Source organism: Ruditapes philippinarum, unplaced genomic scaffold, assembly GCF_026571515.1.
Source record: "Ruditapes philippinarum isolate M1 unplaced genomic scaffold, ASM2657151v2 ctg1005_1_1_1_1, whole genome shotgun sequence".
In the NCBI taxonomy this organism is placed as follows: domain Eukaryota; kingdom Metazoa; phylum Mollusca; class Bivalvia; order Venerida; family Veneridae; genus Ruditapes; species Ruditapes philippinarum.
This window is the reverse complement of record NW_026857726.1, coordinates 47,848-60,741: the sequence shown is the minus strand read 5'-3', so window position 1 is coordinate 60,741 and position 12,894 is coordinate 47,848. Positions and strand designations below refer to the sequence as shown.

Genomic DNA, 12,894 nt, shown 5'->3' with positions numbered 1-12,894 from the left:
TGTGACTATTTAATATGATGGGTACGGCACCCATAACTCTTGAGTAACCTTTTCATAGAGTTATGTTTCTTTCATTACTGCCACATACTGAGAAAAGTCGAGCATGCTCTCTTACAAACAGCTCTTGTGTTTTGAAGTGAGTTCTAACCTTTTCAGAAGTATCCACGGGTCTTACACCACTTTTTAATGGAATGGCACTAACGTGTTACATTGAAGGTTGCATGATAACCGCCATATCAACACATCTGCGGATTTTCTAAATTCAAAATTTTACCATTACCATGATTAAATGTTGAATTTTGCTTAAGCCGAATTTTGCTTAAGCCGGTGCTAGGTGGCGTAGACGGTAATTTATACTTTCCAGTACCGTCCATGAATAGGCTCAATCAAACTGAGCCTGCAACATTTTCAATTTTGCCGTGTTGGGCGTTGTTTGGAGATTTCGTTTTTTTTTCTATTATATATCTTACGGTTTGAAATTTCTGCCAACGTTAATCGATAATGTACGGCTTTTATTTAGTAACACTGCTTATCTGCTTAAGTGGTGGATGTGATCCTAAGTAATTTTTAAAACATTTCAAATGCATAAATCAAGTGATCGATTCATGAAAAACGGAAGCTTCAAAATGAATTATGTCATTGCGTTCAATTTGCAAGCAAATGAAAACTCATGTAAAGTTCAACCCATTGGTTCAGATTAAAAATTTACTATGAAATTGGTTGTATCAAAGTCCCAAAAATACGTTAAGGTATAGCAAAGGCTTTTGATATACGAGGATTAAACAAGCGTTTAGGACGAAACATATACTCATAACTTATTTCTCGAATTATTGACATTTAAAAAGCTATTTTACTTTTTTCTTTTCTTTTGTCCTGTTTTTTGTAGAATATAAAATGGTCAGTGGATAAAGTTATCAAAGTAAATCATTAATTAATGCTATTTATCTTTATCTGACACATATCAAAGAAATGAAAGATGATTTTATTACCACATTACCTGTTTTACTCCTTACAAATTGAGGTATTCATTTAAAAAATCAATTGAAATGTAATATAGCACTATTATTTGTGCTACAGATATGGTGGTTACAAACTGCTCTAGTATATACCTAAAATAACATTGAACTTTTTGTTCTTAAAAATGAACAAAAAAAAAAGAGATTCATATGCGATGCGTTAAAGTTTGGTATGCTAATACTTTTTTTTATTGTTCAGAATATTTACTATATACCTGTCCACAGTTCTCTGCAAGTAACTTTTTTTCTTTATTATAATGCGTATCATGTATTTAATAGAAATGCCGTCTTCTCGTGGCTTGTAAAATAGATTCATATGCCTAAGCAGGAACAAGGCTACGCTATTCATACAATAACTATTATGAAAAATATCGTCGATGCACATTTTTGCTTATTAATATTGAATTCCTGCCAATTAATTAAATCCCTGCATGAAATCCAGGCTATTACATTGTATGTGACTTTTAGTATTAATCTATTTCTTTTCAAAACTAAATTAATGTCTACGAGTTGCATGATATGAACAAAACGCATTCATTTTCAAAAACATTAGTTGTTTTTGTTTGTTTGTTTTGTTACAAAAATGATAACGAAACTTTACCATTTGTTTCAGATATAAAATAATGCATGTTTCTAATGAAACAAAGTTAACAGAAGAACAGATTGGCTGGCTATTTGAACATTACTTTATGTTTCAGTTACAAATTACGTTTTATATGTTAGAACATATGCTATCATGCGCTATACATGTATATATCATCATTATTATTAGGCAGTTTATTAATAAAATATGCACTTCTCTCAGGAAAGGAAAAGGAATTTGGGAAAATGTTTGCTTATAAAAAATGTGCAATCATTCGATATTATGATATTTATCAGTTTAGACAATGAAAAGCTTAAATTTCTAGAAAAAGGAACATATGCACACTTCGTAACTTGTATGTACATGTACTGGCTCTGTGACACTATTCAGATTTGATCTTAAATTCAATGAAATATTTAAGTAACTACAATAAGTCATTGAAAAAATGTTCTCCTTTTTGCTATCTACTTACGAGTGTCTCATCAATGAAATATCGCGGGTTAAAACATTATTTTTTCTAAAACAAATAAATCAGAAGTAATGGGGTAGGGCTTACATAGCGCATTTTCTTAAACATGGAATCTAGATAGATGAAACTTTATGACATCTTAACAATTACCTTTTATTCTTTCGCGATTATTATTATTATTATTATTATTAGCTTAAACAGGAGTGCAAAACACACAATCTTACTTTTGAAAAAATGCCCACAAAGACCATCTAACAAAGACTGGCTCCTGAGTTAGAGTTCTATGGCTAGCATAAATATATTTAAACATATTGTCAAACAATGCCACTCCAATACCATGATGAAATTCAGTCTTCAGTAAAATTTTCGTTAAAAAACAAAGTTATGTAACAATATGTTTAAATCAAAAGTTCCATCTAATAAAAGTCTGAGCATCGAATGTAAAAAAATCGCCAACATTTAACCAAAAAAAGTCTTTTAAGTTTTAAATGTGTCTAAAAGTTACCAAATAAATCTTTCAAATATTGAACAAATAAGTCACTTCATTTTTTTAATGACGATGTCCAGAGCAAAAAATGACACCCTTTTTCACCAATCCTGGGAAGACCGATATATGCAACAGTCAGCACGAGTTTAAATTTGCATTTCCGTAATGATAGCCCACTTACCGTGTAAGCCACGCGTGACGCGATATTCCCATGATTCAATAGTCAAAATGGTTGGTTTGAGGAATTCAATCGGCGAGGTGAACATTTAAAAGTGATCGGGATAGATCAGCTGCATTCATTTCACAACACATGTAAATGTTCCCAAAAGGAACAATATTATTTGCATGATAGCACATGGTACATTGATGCATTATGTCTAATTTCCACATAAATGTCGAAACTGACCAGCCAACGAATCGTCATGAGAAAAGTTTAGGACTTTTGACAACAAAGTTTGTGACACTGCTGCAAGAAGCGAAAGATGGTGTATTGGACTTGAAAGTGGTAATAAAAAGTTTAATATGTACATGAAAATGTTATAAGATAACGGTCCCATGAAATTGGAAGCAAATGTCAAAAGTACATTTCCATGTAAAATTGTTTGACAGATTTACCTGCAGCTTGACTGGTAATGCTGAGTACTCAAAAGTTCATTTACTTTGATGTCCTTATAGTTGAGTACTACAATCTTCATGCTCACATGATATAATGCAATGACTTGTTGTATAGGTATATACAATATGCAAATTATGTCGTGTTTACCATGTCCAGATATTCAAATAAATTAAACTCTCACCATGCAACAATTCAGTAGTTTAAATTTTATAAATAAATTGCCCAATTTTTATTGGCATGCATATCAGACTTGCACTAATGCAAATGGGCCAGACAAATTTAAGTCATACTTGGAAGCAAAACTTTCTGTTTATACTTGTGTAGCAAAATCAGCGGTCCGAATTGATTCAACATTTTCCCTTTATTCACGAATTCGAAAACCTAGCTAAACGCCATTTTCCGGTACTTTCTGTACATAGCTCTGGGGAATTCACGTAATGGAGTGTAATAGCGAACTCGATGTTTTCGGCCTTTTTTAAAATTAAATTGAAATAAAACAGTTATTTCTTTATAAGAAAACAATTGAATATCATTGTATGAATGATTCCATACAAAAAATAAAGTAAATACACAAGTTTACGCAGAAAATAACCTTATTTATCATGGAAGATTCCACTACGCCTGTTTAAATTTTATTGATTTTCATTATAAATAATTTATTTTTTACAAAAATTTGCATTAGAATTTAGATATTAAAGGAATATTGATAATTTTCAAAAACATCAATTTTTTAAACCTTAAACGGTAAAATAATGATAGTAAAATAGAAATATCATGTAACTGTGTCATGTACTTCATTTGGTGTAATTCCCCAGAGCTAAATCCGCAACATACCGGAAAACGGTGTTTAGCTAGGTTTTCGAAAAGGTCAATAGCACATGGCGTGACGTCATACAGTTGCAGCTAACAATCTCGCCTATGGCAATGTACACAATACACAATGCATATCCAGTCGATATGAAATTTTATTGATAATATGTTAAGGGTTTGACACTAGATTATTGGATTAACAAAAATATGGTAGGAGGACCAGGGCCAAAAAACCCTTCTTTGTAGAGGCCGAATATAGGCTGCTTCCCCAACCAAACTAGCCTCTTTTTTTCCCCCAGTTTGGTCCTCAAAATTCCCCAGTCTTTTGAAATTTCCCATAGAATCTAGAACAAAATAAAATGATGGTGTTGAATTAAGGTCTTTTACTGCCTTATAAGTATTTCCAAGTGCTTTTTGCTTTTCTATTTTGAAGAACTTGTTAAAATTTTGTGTTAAATTTGAGAGCGCTTTTCCAAAGTATGCCAAAATCACGCATATTTTCACCAAGAAAAAGACTGAGGCCCCTTCCCCAAAAATGGTGTTTTGGCCCTGAGGTCTTATTACTTGAATTAGGGCAGTGTGGCGCTGATTGAGCATGGCGCTGATTGGGGCAGCGTGGTAAAAAATCAAAAAGGGCGGGGCGGCAGACCCTGCTATTCACCGCTAGAAACAATACTACATCATTTTTGGTGTTAGGTGGTTTATTAGACGTGCAATTTGTTCATCATCTTCATGCTACATGTTTTTTTAAAAAAATGGATTTTTATTTTTAGGCAGCAGACCAGCTGGCAGTCCGGCAAAAAAGGAGAATATATGATATTACTAATGTCTTAGAGGGTATAGGACTCATTGAAAAGAAATCTAAAAATAGTATTCAGTGGAAGTAAGTCTTGGTTTGTTAAATTGTAATTTACTTTGCAAAAAATGCCAAGCTCATTCTTTTCTTTAACTATGATTAATTATAATAATTGTGCCTTTGTAAATTTATGCCTTGGATACTTGATAATTATTCACCTATTTTAACTCTTGAAATTTTTTCAATAGCGCCTCTTGAATTTCAGGGGTGCTGGACCAGGATGCAACAACAGGGAATACTCCGATAAACTGTACTCTGTGCAAGAGGAACTCGAAGAATTGAGAAGAAAAGAAATGGAATTGGACCAACACAAAGCTTGGATACAGCAAAGTATTAAAAATGTTACTGATGAAGTCGAAAATACACGGTATCCTTTTTCTGTGTTTAGCACATGTTTTTGATGCCTCAAATAATTATATAGAAGGTTAATTAAATCTGAAAGGTACACAAATGGTTAATGTTTTGTTGGGAAAAGTGGTAAAGGTATCTTGAAACAGACATGACTGTTGGTATATTCCTAGAATATGTAAGTCATTGACCAACAGCTTGTGGGAAATGAAAATGCATTTTCAAGGGAGGTAATGGCGCGATAGCTCAGTTGGTAAGACCACTGACTGTCACTCCTGAAGTTCCGGATTCGATCCTGGGTAACACCCTTGTGATTTTTCAGAAACACTTTCAGTGTTTCCCACCTAACTAGAGGTTTACTGGTACGAAACCCAGGTAATCCTCGCATGTATCAGTGATACACTGGGCATGGAAAAGAACCAAGGAATCTATTCAATAAGAGCTAGGGACTGGTTCCCGGATTTCCTTGTATCTCATAGCTATCTCTGCAGTCTGCTGAGGTAAGGACCCTACTGGAAATAAGACAAAGTGCTTGCACTGTCGTAGGTTATCCTTGACCGCCCGGTCTAAAAAAATCAAGCAAGGGAGGTAATTAAGCAACCAGGTACATGTACCTCCGTCAATATTTTATGTGACATGACCCATAATGCTAGCAGCTTTCTCTGTTACCTGAAACTTTTTTTATGCCACCGCAGCATCTGCGATGCGGTGGCATATAGCGATTCACCTGTGTGTGTGTGTGTGTGTTTGTTTGTTTGTTTGTTTGTGTGTGTGTGTGTTATATAGATTATATAGTGAACTTAAAAAATCTTCTTGTGAAAAACCACTAGTCCAATTTCAACCAAACTTGGCAGGATTGATCCTTGGGTGAAGGGCTTCCAAAGTTGTTCAAAGAATTTAATTCCATGCAGAAATCTGGTTGCCATGGCAACCAAAAGGAATTATAAGAATAAATTTAAAAAATCTTCTTGTAAAGACCCAAAAGGCCTAGAGCTTAGATATTTTGCATAAGGCATTGTCTGGTAGACCTCTACCAAGATTGTTCAAATTATAGCCCTGGGGTCAAAATCGGCCCCGCCCCGGGGGTCATTGATTTTCACTATATGTACATATAGTAAAAACTTAAAATACCTTTTGTGTAAAGACCCATAGGCCTAGAGCTTAGATATTTTGCATAAGCATTGTCTGGTAGACCTCTACCAATATTGTTCAAATTATAGCCCTGGGGTCAAAATCAGCCCTGCCCCCGGGGGTCATGGATTTTCACTATATGTACATATAGTTTAAAATTTAAAATACCTTCTTGTAAAGACCCAAAAGGCCTAGAGCTAAGATATTTTGCATAAGGCATTGTCTGATAGACCTCTACCCAGATTGTTCAAATTATAGCCCTGGGGTCAAAATCGGCCCGGCCCCGGGGGTCATTGATTTTCCTCATATTTACATAGTAAAAACTTTAAAAAAATTTCTTCTAGCAATTGACAAATGCTAGAAGTTAGATACTTTGCATGAAACATTGTGAAGTGAACCTCTAGCAAGAATGTTCAAATAATAGCCCTGGGGTCAAAATTGCCCCCGCCCCGGGGTCATTGATTTTCAATATAAATATATAGTAAAAAATAAAAAAAATCTTATTGTCTGAAGGTACAAGGCTTAGAGCTTTAATATTTGTTAAATGATATCATCTATAGGTACTCTACCAAAGTTGTTCAAATTTTGCATCTAGTGTCAAAATTAAAAGTGAACTTTGATATCAGCTGACCTAGATTTTGACAAAGTGTATTACATGTTGTCCTTTGATGCAGTCATGAAATTTTAGGCTGTGTGAAATATGACCTTCACCACCAAATTCACTAGACTCAAGTGCATTGATATATTCCTACTCTGATCTTTTATTGAGTTAACAAAAGATTTAACCACTAATCTGATAATAAGAATTAGATATGCATTATGACAATCTTCAATTGTATAGAAACAAAAAAATCTGTTCCTACACTACTATTTAGTGTTGTATTATTGCGGTGGCATAGCATTTTTCTCAAATGCAATCTTGTTTTTCCTTAACAAAATAATAGATTAGCATATGTGACGCATGAAGATATATGTCGTTGTTTTAGAGGGGATACTTTGTTAGCAATACAAGCCCCATCAGGAACCCAGTTAGAAGTACCTGTACCTGAACTGGTAAGATCATATCATCATTTGGTCAGTATTTCTTCTTCATTTTGGAAATGTGTGACCAGTTTGTGTTGATTTTCAATGACACCAAGTCATTCTTCAATTGTTTGATTATTTTTGGCCTGGTGTATCAATAGAGTTTTATTTGCCAATATATGAAAGGGAAAGTGTTGAATTTCATTCTTTTTCTGCAGATTTATATTTAAATGTGTTTTGTTATTGATGTAATTTCTTGCTATTGAAGTAAATACATATTCATGGATGATATAAAGCTTGTAAATCTGACAGTATTTATAAAATATTTTTCTACTTTCATTATTTCTGACATTTCAGTTAAAACCTGACTACCCTATTAATTTTTGCTGTCTGAATGATAGCTGCTCAATCGAATCCCTAAAATAGATAATAGGCAGTTTCAAATTTTAATTTTTGAATTATAAATGTATAAGCAATGTATTTAGTATACAAATGTAGTATTGATAGTCTGTTAGATTGACTCTATGTTACATGTACTTTGTTTCCTATTTGAATTTAGTATAGTAATTTAGTTTGACTGATTTCTTATTATTCTTTCTTTCTTCAAATTTACAGGGACCAGGTTTAAAGAAGAATTATCAGATTCATTTAAAAAGCAGCTCTGGACCTATAAATGTTCTGTTAGTTAATAAAGACTCTGACAACCAGTCACCTATGGTGACGCAACTCCCACCTGCTGATGAAGGTCTGGCCAGTCAGTGCCAAGCTGCAGCCCAAGGAGCTGATCAAAATGTTAATCCAAACCAAAATACACGACAAAAAGCCAGTAAAGTAAGCCTACCAAAATCATTGTATGTAAACTATATGGCACAGTTAATTTTGTAGAAGAAGTTATTGTTATTAAGTTTTTTAATCAGCTTTGAATTAGAATACATTTTTTGTAAAATATGAATGCGATATAAATAGATTTATCCAAATAAATGACTTTGATTTATTATATGCTTTAATATTTAAAGAAAAAGGACATTATGATAATAATTACAATAATTTTTTTCTAGAATCAAAAATCACCTGTTAAATCTCCTCTACGACAATCTCAGCCCACCAGTTTGCATGGTGACAGAATGGCAACAAGGTCATCGCCACGGAAACAAGGTCAGCAGATGTCACAACAGCAGCAAGCCTCTACCTCACTTGGACTTCCTACTGGCATGGACAGTCTTCCCAGTGATATTCTCTTTGATGAAGCAAAATCTGAATTTGGTAAGAAAAAATATAGAATCTGTTAGGTTGCAAGAATGTTATGATTCGTAAGCCCATAATAAGTAATGGATAGAATGTCCATGTCAGTGTACCAAAAAATTATTTTTTGTTGGTTATGTTTTAAGTTAGTAAAGGTCATATGGCAAATTTCCAGCTTTACTGGTTGAGGAAGACCTCGGATGCACCCTTTGTGCATCATTTTAGGCATGAACAGGCACCTGAGTAGAACCACAGACATTCTTTAAGCTAGTTGGATAGCTTCCTCACATGAAAGAATCACATGAAAGAATCCAGTGTCCCTGACAGGATTTGAATCTACAGTGTTTAGGCGCAAATGGTTTGAAGCCAATGACCTTAACTATCCAGCCATGGATGCTCCATAACAAACTTGACAGGCACTACATGGTTCAGCTGAATCTCTTTTCCACTCACCACTGATAGTTTTGATATATGGAGACATTAAATTTATTTGAGGAAGCTATCCAGCTAACTTAACATGTGTATAGTGATTATACCACGGGGAAGGAATCGAGAATGAAATAAAGCACAAAGGGGGAATCTCAGGTTTTTTTCCCCATTGTTAATGTTGTTATGTTGTTAGATGATCAAAGCAATGTTTTGTTTAAATCTGTATATTATATTAATATATAATAGCCAATTGTTCTATGTAATGTTGTAATCAATCATTGATGTGGAAAGGTTTACCCATTAGCTTGACAAACCCTGTGTATTTTATATTACACTTTACATGTAAAAAATTATCAAACATTTCAGATGCAATGGATGGTCAACTTATAGAAGAACTCATGACATCTGAAGGTAAATATTTAATGTTTTACTGATATAAGTCAATATAATTAAAGATATATTTATTATGTTGTTATATCATACATGTCTAGTAAACAGACATGTTTAAAGAAATATGTTCCCTCTAAGTTTGAGAATGATCAAGATATTAATACATAATGTTGTTTGCTGGAGAAAGTGGCCATATTAAGTAAAAGCGGGGTGGTTTCAAGAAGAAGAAGAAAATTATTATATTTTTTGAAATTTTGGTCATAAAAGTGGATTCTGTTTGCTATGTCCTCTTTAAATTATTGCTGAGGATTATTTCTTAGTGTCATGTGAGGAAGCTATCCAGCTAGCTTACGGAACGTCAGTGGTTCTACTCAGGTGCCCGTTCGTGCCTGAAATAATGCACGGAAGGGCACCTGAGGTCTTCCTCTACCAGTAAAGCTGGAACGTCGCAATATGACCTATACTGTGTCAATGTGACGTAAAACCCAAAACAAAACAATAAAATTTCTTAGTGTTTACATTGATTATAATGCTGATGCTCATTGACTTGTTTATATTTCAGCTTTTGCACCATTGTTACGACTAAGCCCACCACCTAGTGATAAAGACTATTATTTCAATCTGGATGACAGTGAGGGTGCATGTGATCTTTTTGATGTACCGCTGCTCACAATGTAATAACTTGCCATCAGGGCCAAAAAACCCTTCTTTGTAGAGGCCGAATATAGGCTGCTTCCCCGACTAAACTAGCCTCTTTTTTTCCCCAGTTTGGTCCTCAAAATTCCCCAGTCTTTTGAAATTTCCCATAGAATTTAGAACAAAATTAAATGATGGTGTTGAATTAAGGTCTTTTACTGCCTTATTAGTATTTCCCAGTGCTTTTTGCTTTTCTATTTTGAAGAACTTGTTAAAAGTTTGTGTTAAATTTGAGACCCCTTTTCCCAAAGTATGCCAAAATCATGCATATTTTCCCCAAGAAAAAGGCTGAGGCCCCTTCCCCAAAAATGGTGTTTTGGCCCTGGCCATATTACACTGACAGCCCACCCATATCACACAGTGCCAGATACATTATATAATTATATCACATTCTCTGTCAAAATTTTAAAACTCCCTGAAAACACTGTTATTCTGCTTCTTTATAGAAGCAAGGTCTACATTCTGTGTTCTTGAAAAATATTTTATACGAATATCTGAATCTGAAAATCTACACTGGACATCGAATCGTGATTCTAACATTCGGATATCCAGACTCCAGATGACATCCCTATAATGAAAATTCATCAGTGTTGTGATTGGTTAAGATTCTACCATTGCTTAGCAACCAATCAGAATGATAGCTTGGTGTAAGTCTTATATTGAATATTCCGCTGCATATTCTGTGTGTAATTTACATTTCACAACCAAATATCTAACATCGTTGATGTAAAAATGTTATTTTTTGAATATCTGTGTAAGAGCATGCAAAATAGGGATATTCCAGTTTTGTTTTGGGAATTTGCGTCAATTTGAGTCTTATTCTTTCTGTTTAAAAACAGCTAATATATAGCCAGAGCTTGTAGGGATATAGAGGTACATGTATTTATGTTTGAGATTTTTATTTTCCTTTTGATATCAATAACATAACACTGTATGTTTTCGTCTTAGATAAAAAAAATCTACAAGTAATAAGTGTATTTTCTCTCTCTTATAAAGTTTGTTAACTTGTGAAGTGAAATGAAAATTTTTTGTTTTAAAAAGATTTATATGAGATCACTATACATAAGTTTACTCTGAAAGCTTGAAAATTTTATCAATTTTGTCAACAGATAGTCATTGGCTGAAACTGAATGTCAAGCCTTTGACTTGAAAACACGTTCTCAATTTTTAAGCATTGCAAATATAGAATGATATTATGTGCCATCTTTTTCTGTGGTAGTGATGTTAGGATTATGGTCAGTTGACGAAAAGAAATGTTTATACAGTGTATAAATATTTAACAATTTTGATGGATAGATGTTACCATAGGGACCAAAATATTGTAAATTGTTTATCTTTGTATAATGTAGTTGCTTACTAATTAGAAATGAGAAGTTACGAATGGTGCATTTATAGGTTATATGCATTTCTCTATGTTGTGAATGTTAGTATACATATGAGCCGTGCCATGACAAAACCAACATAGTGGGTTTGCGACCAGCCTGGATCCAGACTAGCCTGCACATCCGCGCAGTCTGATCAGGATCCATGCTGTTTGCTATCAGTTTCTCTACTTGTAATAGGGTTTGTAAGCAAACAGCATGGATCCTGATCAGACTGTGTGGATGCGCAGGCTGGTCTTCATCCATGTTGGTCACAAATGCATTATGTTGGTTTTGTCATGACGCGGCTCAAATTTTTACATTGGCAGAAACAGAGATTTATTTGAAGAAAATCTGTAATTTTAATTTCTGGTTAGGACTTTCATTTTTATGCAAGTAAATTATGTGCATAATTAAGGTCATGTATGTATAAGCATTAGTAACGAATAACCAAAGCATTTTTATATAGACTCTAGGATGTATTTTCGCTCCCATATTGGGACAAGATAGAATCAAGCTTAATACCGTGAGCATTTTGCTTTAATCAGTTATGTTGTTTGTACATATTTTATAATTGCAGATAAAAAATAAATGTGTAGGTATAGTATTTGAAACAGTGTACAGCAATTACAATAGTGTATATTGATAAACAAAAAAAACTGTTTAAGATATTTATGCTTATAGTTCACTTTGTTACATCATGAATGTAATTTTATTTATTCATAATAATTTGTGCTTATTACCTTTTTTGTTGTATTTTTTGTGGTTTTAAACAAAATTATGAGAGTTAGAAGACAAGAATGTTGCTTTATTTTAGTGTTCATGACAAAATTACCGGTATGAAAGTTTGAAAACCAAAAAATGTAACTGTTTGCTGCAATCTGTAAATGGAAATTTTCCATTGTTTTGTTTGAATAAATGTGATATTACAACAATGACATCCATAGTTTATGACATAGGCCATGAATGTTGGTGGAGCGGGGTCTTGTTATTTAATTAATAAAAGAATATTAACTTTTGTGCCATGTGACCAAATATATTTAATGACAAATACATAGAGGATATTTGTTTGTTTGTGTGTAAGATGAAATTTTATTTCATCGAGTGGGCTTTAAAAACAGTATTCTCACGAGTGGCGTAGCCACGAGTGAGAATACTGTTTTTAAAGTTCACGAGATGAAATAAAATTACATCTTACACAACAAACAGACAAATTTTCTTTTTATTTTATGCTTTAAAACAAGTTAAAACGAAATTTCCATAATTTTAACGTTGATATTAAAATCTGTTTCCCCCGTTGAGAGCCCCATTTAGAGGGAATTTCTCATTAAAAACAAGAAGTCTTGAGCTGAAAAATAAGTCCGCCAATGAAGGTTAAATGAATGTGATATTTATTCATCTTATTAAAAAATATGAATGATCGCTTGTTTTAATAAT

The 12,894-nt window shown here is 33.4% G+C and overlaps 1 protein-coding gene across 1 annotated transcript; it reads left to right on the top strand.

The window, feature by feature from the left end:
* The first annotated feature begins 2,760 nt into the window (after nt 1–2,760).
* On the top strand, nt 2,761–12,512 carry LOC132750714 (transcription factor E2F5-like). The gene is made up of 9 exons (XM_060740741.1): nt 2,761–3,060; nt 4,755–4,864; nt 5,043–5,204; nt 7,261–7,369; nt 7,955–8,170; nt 8,398–8,602; nt 9,377–9,421; nt 9,963–10,089; nt 10,427–12,512. The coding sequence occupies exons 1-8, from the start codon at nt 2,929–2,931 to the stop codon at nt 10,076–10,078; spliced, it is 1,095 nt and encodes a 364-aa protein (XP_060596724.1). The 5' UTR covers nt 2,761–2,928; the 3' UTR covers nt 10,079–10,089; nt 10,427–12,512.
* Nucleotides 12,513–12,894: the final 382 nt, after the last annotated feature.